General features: G+C 46.4%; 1 protein-coding gene across 3 annotated transcripts in view; it reads right to left on the bottom strand.

The window, feature by feature from the left end:
• The window catches only part of LOC123996802 (run domain Beclin-1-interacting and cysteine-rich domain-containing protein-like), a 63,099-nt gene extending 41,747 nt beyond the window's left edge, over positions 1–21,352 (bottom strand). For 2 of the 3 annotated variants that reach the window (XM_046300525.1, XM_046300514.1), the window contains exons 1-7: positions 21,063–21,352; positions 10,123–10,276; positions 9,136–9,219; positions 6,200–6,359; positions 4,571–4,677; positions 3,993–4,212; positions 1,105–1,569 (exon numbers count right to left, since the gene is read on the bottom strand). In XM_046300525.1, the coding sequence (XP_046156481.1) occupies positions 1,105–1,569; positions 3,993–4,212; positions 4,571–4,677; positions 6,200–6,359; positions 9,136–9,219; positions 10,123–10,276; positions 21,063–21,100 (1,228 nt within the window). In that variant the 5' untranslated portion in view covers positions 21,101–21,352. The remainder of the gene's footprint in view (positions 1–1,104; positions 1,570–3,992; positions 4,213–4,570; positions 4,678–6,199; positions 6,360–9,135; positions 9,220–10,122; positions 10,277–21,062) is intronic. The other variant, XM_046300534.1, reaches the window with a different exon arrangement.
• Between the last annotated feature and the right edge of the window lie 2,408 nt (positions 21,353–23,760).

Here is a 23,760-nt window from a genome sequence, read left to right on the forward strand (position 1 = left end):
AGTTGCTGTGGGTACGACGTCGCCGATGCACTTTCTAACGAACTCGCTCACTGAATCAGCGTATTCGTCAATGTTGTTGTTGGACGCAATGCGGGACATATCCCAATCCACCAGCATTGAACAGCCCTGAGCGCGGGAGCTTCCTGTTTCAGCTTCTGTCTATAGGCTGGAAGCAACAAAATGGAGTCGTGGTCAGCTTTTCCGAAAGGAGGGCAGGGGAGGGCCTTATATGAGTCGTGGAAGTTAGAATAACAATGATCCAGGGGTTTTACCAGCCCTGGTTGCACAATCGATGTCTTTCTGCTGATTTATTTTCCCTTTTGTACTTCAACTACTTGCACATTGTTACAACACTGTACAAAGCCAATAATATAACATTTGAAATGTCTATTATATTCTTCAAAAACTTTTGTGAGGGTTCCCCTTGTTAATTTACAAATTCTTTATTGCCTATTCAATTTACTTTCATAATGTAAACACGTGTTCCAATGACAATCAAGCCCGTTGATTTGAATTGAGAGGAGAGCGGTTAGCAGTGTGAAAATAGAGGATGAGGGTAAAGTAAAGTGGTTTTAGTAGCAGTGGCACTGTGGTAACTGAGCATCAGAGAGACAGGTAGTTTTAGAAGCAGTGGCACTGTGGTAACCGAGCATCAGAGAGACAGGTAGTTTTAGAGGCAGTGGCACTGTGGTAACCGAGCATCAGAGAGACAGGTAGTTTTAGTAGCAGTGGCACTGTGGTAACTGAGCATCAGAGAGACAGGTAGTTTTAGTAGCAGTGGCACTGTGGTAACTGAGCATCAGAGAGACAGGTAGTTTTAGTAGCAGTGGCACTGTGGTAACTGAGCATCAGAGAGACAAGAAATGTGCAGGATTTGATTCACACCCCCTAGGCATGCGGACCCTCTCTCTGCAGCATAGCCAAACTCTTACACAAACCTTGGTCTTACACACATTCAGCTGATGCAATGCAAGCACATCGGAATGACTTTTTTTTAACATTTCAATTCACACCAAAACAACATAAAAGACACTTACAGGCTTGCTCTCACGCTCAGAAAACATACCCTAGCCTCTCACCTGCTGCACACACACACACGCTCACCATGTCTATGTTTGCTGTTGATCCCTGTGTCGGACATTGAGCGGACGTGCCCTCTGCTGCCCCCCCGACCCGGCTCTCTCTGACCCTCTGAAAAGGATGACCTTCGAGGTGTGGGAGGTGGGACCGAAGCCAAGGAGCTCCTTCCAGGGGACTGGACCTGAATCTCACCATCCGATTCGCCGCCGCAAGGATCGCCACCGGGGGTGGAGCTTTGAGAGTCGCGGCGATTACTACGATGCCCCAGGTTACCGATAGCCAGATACTCGGGGCCGTCGTCGTAGTCGCCCTCGCCAGAGTCTAGGGCGTCGGAGTGGGCAGGGCATGGGGAGGCGGGCTCTGTCAAGGCGATGGAGGGGACCACCACTGAGGGACCGGGAGGGGGGCTCATGCCCCTTTCGCCATCTCCCTCAGACCCCCCCACACACCCCCAGGGGGCTCCCGAGGCCCTAGCGGCTGGAGTGGAGTCTAGAAGGGAAAAAAGAACAGTATGGGCTAAATCAGACTTAAAAATATAACTCTGTATTCAGACCCCTTGACTTTTTCCACAGTTTGTTAGGTTAAAGCCTTATTTCTAAAATGTATTAAATTGCCCCCCCTTCCCCCTCTTCAACCAACACACTATAAATGACAAAGCAACAACTTTTTTTTTTTGCACATTTATCAAAATAAAAAATAAAAAACTGAAATCTCACAAGTATTCAGGCCCTTAACTCAGTACTTTGTTGAAGCACCTTTTCTACCCATTATATCCCGGAGTCTTCTTGGATATGACGCTACAAGCTTGGCACACCTGTATTTGGAGAGTTTCTCCCATTGTTCTCCACATATCCTCGCAAGCTCTGTCAGGTTGGGTGGGGAGCGTGTTGGTTTACCACTAGAGTGACTCATTGTGGTCCAGAGTGACTCATTGTGGTCCAGAGTGACTCATTGTGGTCCAGAGTGACTCATTGTGGTCCAGAGTGACTCATTGTGGTCCAGAGTGACTCATTGTGGACCAGAGTGACTCATTGTGGACCAGAGTGACTCATTGTGGACCAGAGTGACTCATTGTGGACCAGAGTGACTCATTGTGGACCAGAGTGACTCATTGTGGACCAGAGTGACTCATTGTGGACCAGAGTGACTCATTGTGGACCAGAGTGACTCATTGTGGACCAGAGTGACTCATTGTGGACCAGAGTGACTCATTGTGGACCAGAGTGACTCATTGTGGACCAGAGTGACTCATTGTGGACCAGAGTGACTCATTGTGGACCAGAGTGACTCATTGTGGACCAGAGTGACTCATTGTGGACCAGACCAGAGTGACTCATTGTGGACCAGAGTGACTCATTGTGGACCAGAGTGACTCATTGTGGACCAGAGTGACTCATTGTGGACCAGAGTGACTCATTGTGGACCAGAGTGACTCATTGTGGACCAGAGTGACTCATTGTGGACCAGAGTGACTCATTGTGGACCAGAGTGACTCATTACCAGAGTGACTCATTGTGGACCAGAGTGACTCATTGTGGACCAGAGTGACTCATTGTGGACCAGAGTGACTCATTGTGGACCAGAGTGACTCATTGACTGACTCATTGTGGACCAGAGTGACTCATTGTGGACCAGAGTGACTCATTGTGGACCAGAGTGACTCATTGTGGACCAGAGTGACTCATTGTGGACCAGAGTGACTCATTGTGGACCAGAGTGACTCATTGTGGACCAGAGTGACTCATTGTGGACCAGAGTGACTCATTGTGGACCAGAGTGACTCATTGTGGACCAGAGTGACTCATTGTGGACCAGAGTGACTCATTGTGGACCAGAGTGACTCATTGTGGACCAGAGTGACTCATTGTGGACCAGAGTGACTCATTGTGGACCAGAGTGACTCATTGTGGACCAGAGTGACTCATTGTGGACCAGAGTGACTCATTGTGGACCAGACCATGACTCATTGTGGACCAGAGTGACTCATTGTGGACCAGAGTGACTCATTGTGGACCAGAGTGACTCATTGTGGACCAGAGTGACTCATTGTGGACCAGAGTGACTCATTATGGACATTGACCTGTTGTAATGATGACGCAAAAACATTGACATTTTACACTTGTCCACAGTGGTTTACAGGAGCAATTAGGGTTAAGTGTCAGTGCTCAGGGGCACGTCGGCTCTGACTTTCAGTTACTGGCCCAGCGGTCTTAAACAGCATGCTACCTACCGCCACAGAGCGCATGTCTAGTCTAACCTCCAAACTGTTGCTCCAATATAGTCTCCCCCACTGTCCCCCATCTCTCACCATCCCCCTCTACCCGCCCTCTCTCACCCCTCTCCCCCCTCTCACCATCCACCTCTCCCTATTTCTTTCCCTCCCCATTACCCTCTCCCTCCCCACCTCATTAACCCTCTCCCTCCCCACCTCATTAACCCTCTCCCTCCCCACCTCATTAACCCTCTCCCTCCCCAGTACCTCCCTCCCTACTAACCCTCTCCCTCCCCAGTACCCCTCCCTCCCCAGTACCTCCTCCCTCCCCCATTACCCCTCTCCCTCCCTCCCCCAGTACCCCTCTCCCTCCCTCCCCATTACCCCCTCTCCCTCCCTCCCCATTACCCCTCTCCCTCCCTCCCCATTACCCCTCTCCCTCCCTCCCCATTACCCCTCTCCATTACCCCTCTCCTTCCCCATTACCCCTCTCCTTCCCCATTACCCCTCTCCTTCCCCATTACCCCTCTCCTTCCCCATTATCCCTCTCCTTCCCTACCCCATTATCCCTCTCCCTCCCCATTATCCCTCTCCCTCCCCATTACCCCTCTCCCTCCCCATTACCCCTCTCCCTCCCCATTACCCCTCTCCTTCCCTACCTCATTATCCCTCTCCCTATGTCCCTTCACTCCTCCCTCACCTGAGTTGCTCTCTGAGATGGCCCCTGTGTTATTACTGTTGGGCGTGAGTCCTCCGTCTCGGTGGGGGAGGGAGCACTGGGAGGTGGTGAGCCTGTGGTTGAGCTCCCCTCTGGGGGGACCCTGACATTCCCCGGACCTCCAGCCGCCCCCCGGCAGAACACCCAGAGTCTGACTCTTCAACAGGCCCTCCATGTACGGAGAGCACATTAGAGTGGACAGCTGAGAGAGGAAGAGAGAGGGGGTGGATTAGAGGAGGGGTACTATAAGATATGAATACAGACACAGAAAATGAAGTATAGGGGAAAGAAAATTCAAGTAAAAACATGAAGAGAAAAAAGGAAATCATTTCAGATTGGCAAAGCTGAGAGGTAATGGAAAAGACATAAGGAATGAGAGGTAGAGAGAGGTAGAGAGAGGTAGAGAGAGAGAGAGAGAGGAGAGAGAGAGAGAGACAGAGAGAGAGAGAGATCAGCCACTGAAGAGCATATCAGGGATAGGAGCCTGAGACACCAACAAGCACACAGAGAGAGAATGATTGGTGTGCCTGCTCAACTCTATCTATATCTGCGTGTGTCACCTTAACTGTGTTGACAAGGGCCAGAAGACGGGGGTTGTTTTGCTCCACGGCCTCCAGACACTGGAACATGGCCGCCACATGGGGCTCACTCAGCAGAAAGGCCTCCACTGAGAGACAGAGAGACAGAGAGACAGAGAGACAGAGAGACAGAGGCATGGGGAGAGAGAGAGAGGAGAGAAAAGGGAGAAAGTCAAGATAAGATAGGGGCAGTGTAAAAATCAATAATACACTCAGTCAATCAACATCCAAGACCCAGATGATTGATTACATCATTCTTTCATCAAATTTCTATTTGCAAATGGTATTGGTTTGGCTCAACCTCACACCCACACAGAGAGACAGGGAGAGAATGATTGGTGTGCCGCCCACTCTCACTCCCCCGCCCACTCTCACTCTCACTCCCCCGCCCACTCTCACTCTCACTCCCCGCCCACTCCACTCTCACCCCCCGCCCACTCCCCCGCCCACTCCCACTCTCCCGCCCACTCCCACTCCCCCGCCCACTCCCACGCCCACTCCCACCCCCCCGCCCACTCCCACTCCCCCGCCCACTCCCCCGCCCACTCTCACTCCCCCGCCCACTCCCACTCCCCCCCACTCCCACTCTCCCGCCCACTCCCCGCCCACGCCCACTCCCCCCCACTCTCCCGCCCACTCCCACTCTCCCGCCCACTCCACTCCCCCCCGCCCACTCCCACTCCCCGCCCACTCCCTCCCCGCCCACTCTCCCGCCCACTCTCCCCCCCGCCCCCGCCCACTCTCCCGCCCACTCCCCCCGCCCCCGCCCACTCTCCCGCCCACTCTCACTCCCCCGCCCGCCCACTCTCCCGCCCACTCTCACTCCCCCGCCCCGCCCACTCTCCCGCCCACCCACTCCCCCGCCCCCGCCCACTCTCCCGCCCACTCTCACTCCCCGCCCCCGCCCACTCTCCCGCCCACTCCCCCCCCCGCCCCGCCCACTCTCCCGCCCACTCTCACTCCCCCCCCGCCCACTCTCCCGCCCACTCCCCCCGCCCCCGCCCACTCCCCGCCCACTCTCACTCCCCGCCCCCGCCCACTCCCCCGCCCCCGCCCACTCCCACTCCCCCCCCCCCCCACTCCCCGCCCACTCTCCCCCCGCCCACTCTCACTCCCCGCCCACTCACCCCCGCCCACTCTCACTCCCCCGCCCACTCTCACTCCCCCGCCCACTCTCACTCCCCGCCCACTCCCTCCCCCGCCCACTCTCACTCCCCCCCACTCTCACTCCCCGCCCACTCTCACTCCCCGCCCACTCTCACTCCCCGCCCACTCTCACTCCCCGCCCACTCTCACTCCCCCGCCCACTCTCACTCCCCCGCCCACTCTCACTCCCCCGCCCACTCTCACTCCCCCCACCTCACTCCCCCCCACTCTCCTCCCGCCCACTCCCCCGCCCACTCACCCCGCCCACTCACCCCGCCCACTCCCCCGCCCACTCTCACTCCCCCCACCCACTCCCCCGCCCACTCTCCCCCCGCCCACTCACTCCTCACTCCCCCCACCCACTCACTCGCCCACTCACTCCGCCCACTCTCACTCCCCCGCCCACTCATCAGGCAGATTTTTGTTGGGTTCAAATGCCAAATCTGTTTTGTCTCCCACTCTTACCATTGTAGTACTTGCTCGTGTGTCCCTGGTGTTTGAGCAGGGGTCGGAGCTGGGCTGACAGCAGGTGGACCTGTAGGCTGTGCAGCAGCCAGCGCTCGGCCTTGTAACCCTCCCCAACACTCTTCAGCCCACTGCTCAGCACAGGCTCCAGCTTACTAAACTACAGGGCCAGAGAGGGGAAGGAGAGAGGTGATGGTAGAGGGAGAGAGAGAGAGAGAGAGGGAGAGAGAGAGAGAGGTGTTGGTAGAGGGAGAGAGAGAGGGGAAGGAGAGAGGTGTTGGTAGAGGGAGAGAGAGAGGGGGGAGGAGAGAGGTGTTGGTAGAGGGAGAGAGAGAGAGGGGAGGAGAGAGGTGTTTGTAGAGGGAGAGAGAGAGAGGGGAAGGAGAGAGGTGTTTGTAGAGGGAGAGAGAGAGAGAGAGGGGAAGGAGAGAGGTGTTGGTAGAGGGAGAGAGAGAGAGAGGGGAAGGAGAGACGTGATGGGAGAGAGAGAGAGCGAGAAAATAGGAGTATATAGGAGAGAGAGAGAGGGGAAGTGATGGAATAGAAGGGTAAGGAGGAGGAAAAACAAAGAGGGAGAATAGATGAGAGGATGGAGAGAAATCAATAGAGAGAGAAAAACACTTGAATCAGTTATTTAACCCATTGCCCTTTACGGTTGTGAGGTCTGGGGCCCGGCTCACCAACCAAGAATTCACACAATGGGACAAACACCAAAATTGAGAACGCAGAGCAGAATTAGGTCGATATCCGCTAATTATCAAAATCCAGAAAAATAATAATTTGACAACCACCGAAAAAAAGGAAGCGATTCCCAAACCTTCCATAACAAAGCCATCACCTACAGAGAGATGAACCTGGAGTCCCCTAAGGAAGCTGGTCCTGGGGCTCTGTTCACAAACAGACCACACAGAGCCCCAGGACAGCAACACAATTAGACCCAACCAAATCATGAGAAAATTACTTGACACCTTCGAAACAATTAACAAAAAAAGAGAGCAAACTAAAACGCAAGTGGGCCCTAAACAGAGAGTACTCCGTGGTAGAATACCTGACCACTGTCGCTGACCCAAACTTAAGGAAAGCTTTGGCTATGTACAGACTCAGTGAGCATAGCTTTGCTATTGAGCTAGGCCGCCGTAGGCAGACCTGGCTCTCAAGAGAAGACAAGCTATGCGCCCACTGCCCAGAAAATGAGATGGAAACTGAGCTGCACTTCCAAAACTCCTGCCAAATGTATGACCATATTAGAGACATATTTCCCTCAGATTACACAGATTTAAAAAACAAATCCTGTTTTGATAAATTCCCATATCTACTGGGTGAAATACCAGTGTGCCATCACAGCAGCAACATTTGTGACCTGTTGCCACAGAAAAGGGCAACCAGTGAAGAACAAACACCATTGTAAATACAACCCATATTTATTTATATTCCCTTTTGTACTTTAACTATTTGCACATCATTACAACACTGTTTATAGAGACATATGACATTTGAAATATGAGAGAGAAACTCACATCAAAGCTGTGCTCACATAACCATTATATAAACAGGTGACCACTCTCTCTGTGGCTGATCCCAGTCTCTCCAGCTGTCTGAGATCTGTAACAGTAGTCTGGTCTGAGATCTGTTTGGTATGTAACAGTAGCCTGGTCTGAGATCTGTAACAGTAGCCTGGTCTGAGATCTGTAACAGTAGCCTGGTCTGAGATCTGTAACAGTAGCCTGGTCTGAGATCTGTAACAGTAGCCTGGTCTGAGATCTGTAACAGTAGCCTGGTCTGAGATCTGTAACAGTAGCCTGGTCTGAGATCTGTAACAGTAGCCTGGTCTGAGATCTGTTTGGTATGTAACAGTAGCCTGGTCTGAGATCTGTAACAGTAGCCTGGTCTGAGATCTGTTTGGTATGTAACAGTAGCCTGGTCTGAGATCTGTTTGGTATGTAACAGTAGCCTGGTCTGAGATCTGTTTGGTATGTAACAGTAGCCTGGTCTGAGATCTGTTTGGTATGTAACAGTAGCCTGGTCTGAGATCTGTTTGGTATGTAACAGTAGCCTGGTCTGAGATCTGTTTGGTATGTAACAGTAGCCTGGTCTGAGATCTGTTTGGTATGTAACAGTAGCCTGGTCTGAGATCTGTTTGGTATGTAACAGTAGCCTAGTCTGAGATCTGTTTGGTATGTAACAGTAGCCTGGTCTGAGATCTGTTTGGTATGTAACAGTAGCCTGGTCTGAGATCTGTTTGTGCTAATGTAAAAAGGGCTAGCTGAGTTAATTAAGAGAGCAGCAGAGGTTGACAAGGATGTTGATGAAGTATGACCCAAGTAAGAAAGTCACTATGGTCCTTTTTTAAAAACTCATTGTCAACCGTGGACCTACCAGTTCAGATTTAGCATCAAATTAGCACCAGGCCTCATAGTGGCATCCTACTCCCTATAAGATGCACTTCTATTCACCAGGCCTCATAGTGGCATCCTATTCCCTACTTAGTGCACTTCTTTTGACCAGGGGTCATAAGGTAGTGCACTAAGTAGGGAATAGGGTGCCATTTGGGATGCAGCTGATGTCTGTGGTCACAACAAACTGTACTGGATCCACCATAATATACACGGGGTGAATCGTCATTGGAAGGAGATAACATACCCGTTCTACATGAGAGGCCAGGTGAGGGCTGACGTACCTGTTCTACATGAGAGGCCAGGTGAGGGCTGACGTACCTGTTCTACATGAGAGGCCAGGTGAGGGCTGACGTACCTGTTCTACATGAGAGGCCAGGTGAGGGCTGACGTACCTGTTCTACATGAGAGGCCAGGTGAGGGCTGACGTACCTGTTCTACATGAGAGGCCAGGTGAGGGCTGACGTACCTGTTCTACATGAGAGGCCAGGTGAGGGCTGACGTACCTGTTCTACATGAGAGGCCAGGTGAGGGCTGACATACCTGTTCTACATGAGAGGCCAGGTGAGGGCTGACGGAGCGGACACGCCACACAAAGGGCCAGTAGTCTTTCTGCTTGTAGTACACCTGCAACGCAAAACCAGCCTTTTACTACAGTACAATGGCATTGGTATGAGGCTCATCTTCCAGCATAAAAAAAAATACTAAATAGAATCTGAGAAAAAGCAGAACAATTATGATCTGTTCATTGTCAGCAGCTCTTTGTCACGAGAAATTTTCAATCACAATGATAATAACTAACAATCAATAAACTTTGACTAATCCGAGGTTCGTAAAACCCTGGGTTTAATAATAATTGGGTAAAGACTCCGCTTATGCAAAAGGTTAGTACAGTTAATTCACGAAAGCCGCTCTAAAGTCAAGAATGCAAACACAGTCTTTATAACACACACACACACACACACACACACACACGTTAAAATATTAAGCCACGCCTTCCTCAGACAGTCAGTGTTTTTCCACTACACAGACACACTGGTTCTTTAATCCGCAACACGTTTCATAATATTCTGCCAGCCTAACAGTTGATTCCCTGCACGGGTGGAGACAGAATGTCCTGTAAGGAACACGATAGAACAACTTGTCTGTCGATAGCTCCTCTAATCATTTGTTTCCCACTTGCACCCTGCTTACATTCAGAAAAAGGAACAAAAAACGTCCTTGTTCTAATTCTGACAAACTACACAACATCAGATCATTTTTGTGATTCTAATTAATATATGTTTTAAGGTTGGAATATTTTAAATTATTACCTTGAAGCATATAATTCCCTGCTCACTCTTTTGCACCCTGACTCAAATAAAATGTAAGGAAGGAAAGCAGAAGTTCCATTGAGCAGATGCTCCATGGCAATAACATGACAGAGCGTCTGGAAAACAGACAAATAACAGTGCCTTGTGTAAGCCAAGCTTTTCTCAAAAAAACTACAAAATGACAATCGTAGAAGAGTAGTCATTCCAGTGGCCTGACCTGCTCGTGCTTGAGGCCGTGGCTGAGGATGTGGTTCATGTCCTTGTGCAGCCGCTGCAGACCCCCGTAGCGAGACCACACGTTGGGGTTGCTGCTGGACACCAGGCCCTCCACCGTGGTCTTTAGACTAGACAGCAGCTTCCAGTGTTCCCTCCTGGAGAGAGAGAGAGAGAAAGAGAAGTCAGGTTTGAATGAACTCGTGCTCCATCCAAAACAATCAAGAGCAGACAGTTGAGCAGAGAGATAAACGTTTGGAAGTCACTCCTCAGTAAAAGGCACCTAAAGACTCTCAGACAATGAGAAAATGATTTTCTGGTCTGATGAAACCAAGATTCAACTGTTTAGCCTGAATGCCAAGTATCATGTCCGGAGGAAACCTTGCACCATCCCTATGGTGTTGCATGGTGGTGGCAGCATCATGCTGTGGTGGTGGTGTTTCTTTTTAGAGTACCCCTTATAATTGGTGCAACAGAAAAGCCTCCTGGTGAAGTCATTAATCCCACAGTTAGCCTAGATGTGATTAGCAAAGAAGTGTTTCCCAATGGTTGAGAAAGTAGTAGTTGTTTTGTTTTTACAACATAGTGACCGTGCAGAGCATCTAAGACACTAGCTGTAGCCTACAGAGCCAAGGTGATGTGGGCGACAATCTCCACGGCTAATCGTAAACTCTTAAAACAACAGTTGACTCCAAAAAAGTAAATGCACAGACTAAAGAAAACATTAAAAACGCCTGCTCTTTCCCTGACATAGATTGTCCAGGTGAATCCAGGGAAAGTGATGATCCCTTAATTTAAAAATATTACATTACATTTAAGTCATTTAGCAGACGCTCTTATCCATATTTTACCTTTATTTAACCAGGCAAGTCAGTTAAGAACAAATTCTTATTTTCAATAACAGCCTAGGAACAGTGGGTTAACTGCCTATTCAGGGGCAGAACGACAGATTTGTACCTTGTCAGCTCGGGGGTTTGAACTTGCAACCTTCCGGTTACTAGTCCAACGCTCTAACCACTAGGCTACCCTGCCGCCTCTACACTCTAACCACTAGGCTACCCTGCCGATGCCACTTGTTAAATCCACTTCAAAATCAGTGTAGATGAAAGGGAGGAGTCACAGGTTAAAGAATGATTTTTAAGTCTAGAGATAAAGTGACATGGATTGAGGATGTGTGCCATTTCAGAGGATGAAATGGGAAAGACAATATTAAAGTGCCTCTGAACGGGATTTGGTAGTAGGTGCCAGACGCACCGGTTTGTGTCAAGAACTGCAACGCTGCTGTGTTTTTTCACGCTCAACAGTTTCACTTTTGTATCAAGAATTGTCCACCACCAAAGGACATCCAGCCAACATGATAACTGTGGGAAGCATTGTAGTCAACATGGGCAAGGATCCTTGTGGAACGCTTTCCACACTTTGTAGAGTCTTACGCCCGGACGAATTGAGGCTGTTCTGAGGGGAAAAGGGGTGCAACTGAATATTAGGAAGGTGTCCCTAATGTTTGGTGTACTCAGTGTATATTGTTATTCTGAGTGAGTGAATAGAACTGTGTTTCCGCTTGCATGGAGAAAAGCAGGAGAAACAAAAGTGAAATTGATAGCGAGATAAAAAAATAAATAAAAATAAATTTAAAAATAATCAGGCAGCCGTTTTGCGACATCCCTATTTTGTGATTCTTGTTCCATTTATCCTTACTTTATATTCATGAAACTTAATTCATCCTCATTTCATATAAACGACAAGAGCATTTGAACACCAGATCGGCATTTGCATACCCTGAACTACAGCTTCAACTCATTGCCCTGGGCCCTTTAATAGACTTCCAACAAGAGGAAAATGCTGGCATTACAGAGGCAGAAGAGGAAAACTGCCCATCTCTTCCCTCCAGTCTATATGCCAATGTACCCAGATTCCAGCTTCAACTTCAAAAGAGGGGGAGTCACTTGATAGTAAAATGGATGACCTCCGATCAAGGATTTGCTACCAACGGGACACTCGTAACTGCAATATTCTCAAGGCTTTCGGACAAGATACCCCCCACGGCTATCCGAGCTGATGGATTCTCCATTCACAGAGCAGACATCAGCTGGTAGGCATATTCACAGTCCACCCTCAACCACCTATTCATTTTAAAATGTACCTTTATTTAACTAGGCAAGTCAGTTAAGAACAAATGCTTATTTTCAATGACGGCCTAGGAACAGTGAGTCATCTGTCGTTCCGCCCCTGAGCAGGCAGTTAAGAGGAATACCTTCATGACCAAAAATATGTGGACACCTGCTTGTTGAACATCTCATTCCTTAAATCATGGGCATTAATATGGAGTTGGTCCCCTCTTTACTGCTATAACAGCCTCCACTCTTCTGGGACGGCTTTCCACTAGACGTAGGAACATTTCTGCTATAACAGCCTCCACTCTTCTGGGAAGGCTTTCCACTAGACGTTGGAACATTGCTGCTATAACAGCCTCCACTCTTCTGGGAAGGCTTTCCACTAGATGTAGGAACATTGCTGCTATAACAGCCTCCACTCTTCTGGGACGGCTTTCCACTAGATGTTGGAACATTGCTGCAGGGACTTGCTTCCATTCAGCCACAAGAGCATTAGTGAGGTCTGGCACTGATGTTAACCGATTAGACCTGGCTTGCAGTTGGCGTTCCAGTTCATCTCAAAGGTGTTCGATGGCGTGGAGGTCAAGTCTCTGTGCAGGCCATTCAAGTTCTTCCACACTGATTTCGTCAAACTATTTCTGTATGGACCTCGCTTTGTGCTCGGGGGCATTTTCATGCTGAAACAGGAAAGAGCCTTTCCCAAACTGTTGCCACAAAGTTGAAAGTACAGAAAAGTTTTGATTCTTTGCATGCTGTAGCGTTAAGATTTCACTTCACTGGAACTAAGGGGCCATGAAAACCATTAACTGCCCCAGACCATTATTCCAGCGTTTCCACTGCTGTCAAATGGTGGCGAGCGTTATACAACTCCAGCCAGCGGTTGGCAATGCGCATGGTGATCTTAGGCTTGTGTGCAGAAGCTCGGCCGTGGAAACCCATTTCACGAAGCTCCAGACTAACAGTTATTGTGCAGACTTTGCATCCAGAGGCAGAGGTCGACCGATTAATCGGAATGGCCCAAAAAAAAAAAAATCACACCTTTATTTAATCTTTATTTAACTTGGCAAGTCAGTTAAGAACACATTCTTATCTTCAATGACAGCCTAGAAACGGTGGGTTAACTGCCTCGTTCAGGGGCAGAACGACAGATTTTCACCTTGTCAGCTCGGGGGATCCAATCTTGCAACCTTACAGTTAACTAGTCGACGTAATAACGACCTGCATCTCTCTCATTGCACTCCACAAGGAGGCTGCCTGTTACACAAATGCAGTAAGCCAAGGTAAGTTGCTAGCTAGCATTAAACTTATCTTATAAAAAACAATCATAACCACAAGTTAACTACACATGGTTGATGATATTACTAGATATTATCTAGCGTGTCCTGCGTTGCATATAATCTGACTGAGCACACAAGTATCTGACTGAGCAGTGGTAGGCAGAAGCAGGCGCGTAAACATTCATTCAAACAGCACTCTTGTGCGTTTTTCCAGCATCTCTTCGTTGTGCGTCAAGCATTGCGCTGTTTATGACTTCAAGCCTATCAACTCCCGAGATGAGGCTGGTGTAACCGAAGTGAAATGGCTGGCTAGTTAGCGCGGGCTAATAGCGTTTCAAACTTCACTCGCTCTGAGCCTTGGGGTGGTTGTTTCCCTTGCACTGCATGGGTAATGCTGCTTCGAAGGTGGCTGTTGTCATTGTGTTGCTGGTTCGAGCCCAGGTAGGAGTGAGGAGAGGGACGGAAGCTATACTGTTACACTGGCAATACTAAAGTGACTATAAGAACCTCCAATAGTCAACGGTTAATTAAATACAAATGATAGAGGGAAATAGTCCTATAATTCCTATAATAACTACAATCTAAAAATTCTTACCTGGGAATATTGAAGACTCATGTTAAAAGAAACCACCGGCTTTCATATGTTCTCATGTTCTGAGCAAGGAACTGAAACGTTAGCTTTCTTACAAGCACATATTGCACTTTTACTTTCTTCTCCAACACTTTGTTTTTGCATTATTTAAACCAAATTGAACATGTTTCACTATTTATTTGAGGCTAAATTGATTTGTATTGATGTAATATATTAACTTAAAATAAGTGTTCATTCATTATTGTTGTAATTGTCATTATTACAAATACATTTTTAATAAAAAAACAAGACACAACATGCACAAACATTTATACTGACTCTACACACACGCATTCACATACAATCATTCATCTGATGCTACTCTGTCATATATCCTGATGCCTAGTCACCTTACCACTATACATATCTACCTCTACCACTCCAGTATCCCTGCACATTGTAAATATGGTACTGGAACTAACCCTGGAACTGACCCTGGAGCTGACCCTGTATATAGTCACCTTACCCCTACACCTATCTACCTCTACCACTCCAGTATCCCTGCACATTGTAAATATGGTACTGGAGCTGACCCTGGAGCTGACCCTGGAGCTGACCCTGGAGCTGACCCTGGAGCTGACCCTGGAGCTGACCCTGGAGCTGACCCTGTACGCAGCTTCTTGCTTTCTCATGTTCTACTTATTTCTTGTGAGTTTTTGTTCTACCTTGTTATTTTTGGTTCTATATATCGATTACTGCTTTGTTGGGTTTGGGGGTTGCAAGAAAAGGCAGTTCACTGTTACTCGTGACATTAAAAGGAGACACAACAGACAACGTCCAAGCTCATTTCCAGGACTTCCTTCCCTTTTTCCCTCAAGTCAGCAGCAACTGTAGCTGGAACTGGCCGTCTCTTCCCCACACACACCACTACAACACCAAGGTTTCTGGGTAAGAAACTGTGGCACCGGACATTTTAAAACAGATATTTGAGAAATGTACCAGACCCATATGCATTGGGTGCGTAACCTGATTAGGGCGTCCAGCCACGGTGTTGAGAATGACAGAAATCATACGTATAGTATGGTAATTCATATTAACAACAAACAAAAAAAATTCATGCAATTCGAGGACGTAACGAATTCCCGATGGGCACTTTAAAAACGTTAGAAGAACGGTCCATATTAACAGAAAACGAGACGAGTAACGAACAGCAGAATTACTAGCCTGTCAATCTACAATACCCCCGTAGTAAAAAAATATATAATTCACCGTCCTATTCGATTGGTCAGCTTGTTGAGAAAGAAATCACCGGGGCCTCCCGGGTGGCACAGTGGTTAAAGGCACTGTACTGCAGCGCCAGCTGTGCCATCAGAGTCCCTGGGTTTGCGCCCAGGCTCTGTCGTAACCGGCCGCGACGTCCGTGGGGCGACGCACAATTGGCCTAGCGTCGTCCGGGTTACGGAGGGCTTGGTCGGTAGGAATGTCCTTGTCTCATCGCGCACCAGCGACTCCTGTGGCGGGCTGGGCGCAGTGCGCGCTAACCAAGGTTGCCGGGTACACAGTGTTTCCTCCGACACATTGGTGCGGCTGGCTTCCGGGTTGTTAAGAAGCAGTGCGGCCGGTTGGGTTGTGTATCGGAGGACGCATGACTTTCAACCTTCGTCTCTCCCGAGCCGTACGGGAGTTGTAACGATGAGAAAAGATAGTAGCTACTACAACAATTGGACACCACGAAAAAGGGGAGAAAAAGGGGTGAAAATTCAACAACAAAAAAAACAAAAAAATTAAAAAGAGAAAGAAATCACCTTATTGTTAACAGACTCCGGGACAGTTGACAAGAGATCACAAATTCGTAAAACCGACAGGCCTAGTCAACATAAAAAAAGAAAAACGTTTAGACAGTAGGCCAGAAGCAAATGTTGGTTCCATAATGTAATTAGTGGCAAAACGCTGGTTAAAAAGGGCCCAGCAACATGAGAACTGTTTCATGTGACAGAGAAATGTAGAAAAAGGGGGAGATATAACAGACAACAACTGACATGGTTTTTCTAACATGCCGTTGATTGTGCCTTTGGCTACTGGACAATGAAAGAAAGTTGATAGAAAATAAACACCTTCACAGATAATGTTCTGATTTTGGCTTGGCTACTTTGAAGCAAGGTAAAACAACATGCCTTGCAATATGTATTAAAACGTTTAAGTTTCAATCAATTAAGAATATGTTTTAAAAATGGGATACAACCTCTAGCTAATTGCAAAGTGGTGTGATGCACTGATGAAGCCCACCTTCAGTTGCCTCTCTCCCACACTCTCCCCTTTCTGAAAACCCCACCTGCCCCCCCCACACCCACACTCTGCCCCCCCACACACACACTGTCCCACACACACACTCTGCCCCCCCCACACCCACACTGTCCCCACACCCACACAGTCCCCCACACACACACTGTCCCACACACTCTCCCTCTCTGCCCCCCACACCCACACTCCCCCCACACACACACAGTCCCACACACACACACTGTCCCACACACTCTCCCACTCTGCCCCCCCCCACCCACACACACACTCTCCCACACACACACACACTCCCCACACACACACACACACTCCCCCACACACTCCCCACACACACTCCCCCACCACACACACTCCCCCACACACAAAAGTCTTGGTTCTTCGCATGAATCAAATCTGGTGGAAAGTATGACAGAAATGATGCCTGAAACATCCCATTCAGGTTCAATAACAAAATACATCTAATTTGATTCAGGAGACGTGGTTGAGAGAAATGGCTGGTCAGCCTTATGGATGTGAAATAGGCTGAGTGGAGTAAACAAAGTCACATGACCATTACAGGCTCTTTCAGTGTGCTAAGTGAGCAGTACCAAAAGTGACGACTATCACGAGTTCAACCATGAACTGTTCGAATCAAATTAACATCCCATTTTAAACCAGAGAAAGGCCAGAACATGGGACAAACACATTCTCCCCATAGCAAGGAGAATGGATAGTTTTACAGGAGGAGGAGGTGGTTGGTGTGTGTGTGTGTGTGTGTGTGTGTGTGTGTGTGTGTGTGTGTGTGTGTGTGTGTGTGTGTGTGTGTGTGTGTGTGTGTGTGTGTGTGTGTGTGTGTGTGTGTGTGTGTGTGTGTGTGTGTGTGTGTGTGTGTGTGTGTGTGTGTGTGTGTGTGTGTGTGTGTGTGTGTGTGTGTGTGTGTGTGTGTGTGTGTGTGTGTGTGTGTGTGTGTGTGTGTGTGTGTGTGTGTGTGTGTGTGTGTGTGTGTGTGTGTGTGTGTGTGTGTGTGTGTGTGTGTGTGTGTGTGTGTGTGTGTGTGTGTGTCTGCGTCGTGACTACTGGAGTCGCCGCTCAGTGATTATAGAGTGGTCCAATCTCCCAAGCAGTCACACAGATGAAAGCAAACGTCAACAACATGGCAATGAGGAGAGGCATGGGCCCCTAGTGCAAACCCTCATATCTGTGTAGTTCAATAAACAAGTTAGGAATTATGTGTTGTTGTAATTAAAGGTCGGCTGATTAATCAGCAGGGCCAATTAATTTGGGCCGATTTAAGATTTCATAACAAAAATCGTTAAATCGGCCTTTTTGGATGCAGATTATGGCCGATTACATCCAGGAGGAAACTGCGTGGCAGGCTGACCACCTGTTACATGAGTGCAGCGTTTAAAAAAAAAAAAGTTAAGTAGCTAGGCTTGCATTAAACTTCTTATAAAAATACAATCCATCTTAACATCACCACTAGTTAACTACACATGGTTGATGATATTACTAGGTTAACTAGCTTGTCCTGCGTTGCATGTAATCAATGCGGTGCCTGTTCATTTATCATCCAATCACAGTCTACTTCAACTTCGCCAAAAGGGTGATGATTTAACAAAAGCGCATTTGCGAGCAGAAAAAAAAAAGCACAATTGTTGCACAATCATACCTAACCATAAACATCAATGCATAGAAGTATATATTTTTAAACCTGCATATTTAGTACAAACAAATTCATGTTCGCAGGCAATATTAACTAGGGAAATTGTGTCACTTCTCTTGCGTTCAGTGCAGCAGAGTCAGGGTATATGCAGCAGTTTGGGCCGCCTGGCTCGTTGCAAACTGTGTGAAGACCATTTCTTACTAACAAAGACCGTAATTAATTTGCCAGAATTTTACATAATTATGACATAACATTTAAGGTTGTGCAATGTAACAGCAATATTTAGACTTAGGATTTCACCCGTTCGATAACATACGGAACGATTCCGTCTTTCACTGAAAGAATAAATGTTTTGTTTTCAAAATTATAGTTTCCGGATTTGACCATATTAATGACCTAAGGCTCGTATTTCTGTGTTTATTATTTTATAATTAAGTCTATGAATTGATAGAGCAGTCTGACTGAGCGGTGGTAGGCAGCAGCAGGCTCGTAAGCATTCATTCAAATAGTACTTTACTTTCGAAACACGTTTGTCAGCAGCTCTTATCAATGCTTGAAGCACAGCGCCGTTTATGATTTCAAGCCTATCAACTCCTGAGAGTCTGGCAAATACTATAGTGCCTATAAGAACATCCAATAGCCAAAGGTATATAAAATACAAATGGTAGAGAGAGAAATAGTCGACGTGTCATAATTCCTATAATAACTACAACCTAAAACTTCTTAACTGGGAATATTGAACCACCAGCTTTCATATGTTCTCATGTTCTGAGCAAGGAACATTAGCTCTTTTTTTTTTTACATGGCCCATATTGCACTTTTACTTTCTTCTCCAACACTGTGTTTTGGCATTATTTAAACCAAATTGAAAATGTTTAATTATTTATTCAAACGAAATAGATTTTATTTGTGAAATTTATGAAAGTTAAAATAAAAGTGTTCATTGTTCATTCAGCATTGTTGTAATTATCATTATTACAAATATATATATCAAAAAAAGGTTTGTTTTTTTAAAGGCCGATTAATCGGTATCGGCGTTTTATCGTCCTCCAATAAATCAATATTGGTGTTGAAATATCATAAAATCGGTCGACCTCTAGTTGTAATTGTAAACAGTTGAGTCAGAGCTGGTCTACGACTAATGACCTTGTGCATCATACTCTGAGTGCAGCCACAATTCACTGATGCATTGATATACACACACAAAGAGAATGTTTGCACCAATTTCCATGTTGTCTTATAATACACTACATGACCAAAAGTATGTGGACACCTGCTCGACAAACATCTCATTTCAACATCACGGGCATTAATATGGAGTTGGTCCCCTCCCTTTGCTGCTATAATAGCCTCCACTCTCCTGGGAAGGCTTTCCACTAGATGTTGGAACATTGCTGCACAGACTTGCATCCATTCAGCCACAAGAGCATTAGTGAGGTCGGGCACTGATGTTGGGCGATTAGGGAGTCGGCGTTCCAATTAATCTCAAAGGTGTTTGATGGGGTTGAGGTCAGGTCTCTGTGCAGGCCAGTCAAGTTCTTCCACACCGATCTTGACAAACCACTTCTGTATGGACCTCACTTTGTGCACTGGGGCTGAAATAGGAAAGGGCCTTGCCCAAACTGTTCCCACAAAGTTGGAAGCACAGAAACGTCTAGAATGTCATTTTATGCTGTAGCATTACATTTTCCCTTCACTGGAACTAAGGTGTCTATCCCAAACCATAAAAACAACCCCAGACCATTATTCCTCCTCCACCAAACTTTACAGTTGGCATTATTCATTTGGGCAGGTAGCGTTTTCCTGCAATTTGCCAAACCCAGATTCGTCCGTCCGACTGCCAGATGGTGACGCGTGATTCATCCCTCCAGAGAATGCGTGTCCACTGCTCCGGAGTCAAATGGCGGCGAGCTTTACACCACTCCAGCCGATGCTTGGCATTGCGCATGGTGATCTCATGATTGTGTGTGGCTGCTCTGCCATGGAAACCTATTTTATGAAGCTCCCAACTAACAGTTCTGTTAGTGCTGACATTGCTTCCAGAGGCCGTTTGGAAATCAGTAGCGAGTGCTCTAGCAGGGCAGAAATTTGACGGACGGACTTGTTGGAAAGGTGTCATCGTCATATGACGATGCCACGTTGAAAGTCACTAAGCTCTTCAGCAAGGCCATTCTACTGCCAATGTTTGTCTATGGAGATTGCGCGGCGGTGTACTTGATTTTTCTTTTTTTTACAGCTGTCAGCAACAGCTGTGGCTGAAATAGCCTAATCTACTTATTTGAAGGGGTGTCCACATACTTTTATAAATAGTGTAGCACGGTACATTACATACAATAAGGTCTGTATTGTGGAAAGCACGAAAAGGATTGCTTTGATTGGCAGTTAGTTAATACAACATGGATAAAACGGTTGTCGCTATAGTCTATTTCTTCAGGACTGAGCCTCTTCCCAAAACTTAGCAAACAGAGGTGGCTTGTTGCTAACACCCTGGCCTTAGAACACTGTACAAATGTGGTGTTAGTTAGCTGCCGAATTACATAAACTGATCATTTATTGCATGCAAAATCCCTGCGTCATACACAGATGATAACACTGGAGACTAAAAGTCAATCAAATAGCAAAGGCTGACCTCAGCTAGTTAGGCGCCTGTCCCGCAAACACAAACAATGATTCATTAACCCCGGCAATGTTAATTCTATAAAACAGCTAACCCTTGGGGACGCATCCATTTGCCATACCAAAAAACATTGGTTTCTTCCCGAGTTTGCAGGTTAAGTAGCTATTTAACTAACGTTAGCTAGCTAGCTAGCTAGTTAGTTAGTTTAGCGAATGCTAGTTTAGCTAACACATATGAGGTATTATTGGATGTGACATGGTACTGAACTGAGGAAAACATTTGAAAAATATATATATTTCAGATGTTTTTGTATTCGTAAACATCCAAAATGTAGTCAACGAGCTAGCCGACTAAGCTAACTTTAGCTAACAAGCATCAACATTCAAACTTGGTTAGCTAGCTTGGTTAGCCGAGTCCCTCACCTGCGTTCCTCGGCTTTTTCCTCCGAAGTAATCTCCATTTCCTCGGTGCAGGGGGGAAACTGAATACGGTATCAGCTTCCCCCCCCAAAGTCTCCTTCCAGTATGCACAAGTCACCGGCCACTTACAGTCAGTTGGTGGCTTAAAATGAGCTCGTCGCGTTCACTTTTGACTAGGAGTGTGACTGTAGTCCAACATAAGCGCTGTCAAGTGTCAAAATCACAAGTCTAAACAGCAGGACAGGCCTGAACAGAAACACACAACCACATGACTTCAGTGGGCGGGCTTGATGTTTCTCAGGCTCCGACTCAAACTCTTTGACACAGGTTGATTTTGTCGGTGATAATATTGACTTTTTTTTTTTTTTTTTTGCTGGAGCTATTTAATGCAAACTAGCCTCATACTGATCTGATCTGTGAGTTATTCTAATGAACATGCCTGCATATTTTCTACCTTACCCAAGTATCCTCTATTCTCTGTTGAATCAAGTCTGGAACATTAAATGTAAAGTTTCACATTATTATTTGTAGCTGGTGGGGGATGAATTAATGACAGCCCTGAACGGCACTTTTTTTTTTTTAAGTGAAGTGTGATAGAGTGAGAGAGGGAGAGAGCGAGAAAGAACCCTTCACCACCAGCAGGTGTATATAAATATATATATATATATATGACGATGCCACGTTGAAAGTCACTAAGCTCTTCAGTAAGGCCATTCTACTGCCAATGTTTGTCTATGGAGATTGCGTGGAGGTGTGCTTGATTTTAAGCTGATACTATATATATATATAGTATCAGTCAAAAGTTTGGACACACCAACTCATTCAAGGATTTTCCTTTATTTTCACTATTTTCTACATTTTAGAATAATAGTAAAGACATCAAAACTGTGAAATAACACATATGGAATCATGCAGTAACCAAAAAAGTGTTAAACAAGTCCAAATAGATTTGAGATTCTTCAAAGTAGCCACCTATTGCCTTGACAGATCTGCACACTCGTGACATTCTCTCAACCAGCTTCATGAGGTAGTCACCTGGAATGCATTTCAATTAACAGGTGCGCCTTGTTAAAAGTGAATTTGTGTAATTCCTTCTTAATGCATTTGAGCCCATCAATTGTTTCTTCAAGTGCCAACTTGAAGAAAGTTTCTTCAAGTGCAGTCAAGCGCAAAACCATCAAGCTCTATGATGAAACTGGCTCTCATGAGGACTGCCACAGGAATGGAAGAGCCAGAGTTACCTCTGCTGCAGAGGATAAGTTCATTAGAGTTAACTGGACCTCAGATTGCAGCCCAAATAAATGCTTCACAGAGTTCAAGTAACAGACACATCTCAACATCAACTGTTCAAAGGAGACTGTGTGAATCAGGCCTTAATGATCAAATTGCTGCAGAGAAACCACTACTAAAGGACACCAATAAGAAGAAGAGACTTGCTTGGGCCAAGAAACACGAGCAATGGACATTAGACCGGTGGAAATCTGTCCTTTGGTCTGATGAGTCCAAATGTGAGATTTTTGGTTCCAACCGCCATGTCTTTGTGAGACGCAGAGTAGGTGAACGGATGATCTCTGCATGTGTGGTTCCCACTGTGAAGCATGGAGGAGGAGGTGTGATGGTGTGGGGGTGCTTTGCTGGTGACACTGTCAGTGATTTATTTAGAATTCAAGGCATACTTAACCAGAATGGCAACCACAGCATTCTGCAACGATACTCCATCTCATCTGGTTAGCGCTTAGTGGGACTATAATTTATTTTTCAACAGAACAATGGCCCAAAACACACCTCCAGGCTGTGTAAGAGCTATTTGACCAAGAAGGAGAGTGATAGAGTGCTGCATGTGATATAATGCAGATTACCTGGCCTCCACAATCCCCCGACCTCAACCCAATTCGTTCCCAGGCTGTGTCACAACCGGCCGTGATAGGGATTCCCATAGCGCGGCGTGCAATTGAGAATTTGCCTGGGGGGGTTGGCTGTGGGGGTAGGCCGTCATTGTAAATAAGAATTTGTTCTTAACTGACTTGCCTAGTTAAATAAAGTTTTTTTTTTAAGAGTGAAGGAAAAGCGACCAAAAAGTGCTCAGCATATGTGGGAACTCCTTCAAAACTGTTGTAAAAGCTTTCCTCTAGAAGCTGGTTGAGAGAATATGTGTCCAAACTTTTGACTGGTACTGTGTATATAAATATATATATATATATATTTTTATATATATAAAAAGTATTTAGTCAGCCACCAATTGTGCAAGTTCTCCCACTTAAAAAGATGAGAGAGGCCTGCAATTTTCATCATAGGTACACTTCAACTATGACAGACAAAATGAAGAAAAAAAATCCAGAGAATCACATTGTAGGATTTTTTATGAATTTATTTGCATATTATGGTGGAAAATAAGTATTTGGTCAACTACAAACAAGCAAGATATCTGGCCCACGGTATATATATATATATACTGTCTATACATACTGTCTGTGCTAGAAACCTAGAAACCTACATTTCATACAAAGCCTGCTAATATCTTGACAATGCTGCCATCAGCTGGTGCTGAAGGGTTCTCTCTCTTTCTCACTTTCTCCCTCTCAATTCAATTCAATTTGAGGGCTTTATTGGCATGGGAAAATATATGTTAACATTGCCAAAGCAAGTGAAGTAGATCATAAACAATAGAAAAATAAACAACAAAAATGAACTGTAAACATTA

Source organism: Oncorhynchus gorbuscha, linkage group LG02 (genome assembly GCF_021184085.1).
Source record: "Oncorhynchus gorbuscha isolate QuinsamMale2020 ecotype Even-year linkage group LG02, OgorEven_v1.0, whole genome shotgun sequence".
NCBI classification, from domain to species: domain Eukaryota; kingdom Metazoa; phylum Chordata; class Actinopteri; order Salmoniformes; family Salmonidae; genus Oncorhynchus; species Oncorhynchus gorbuscha.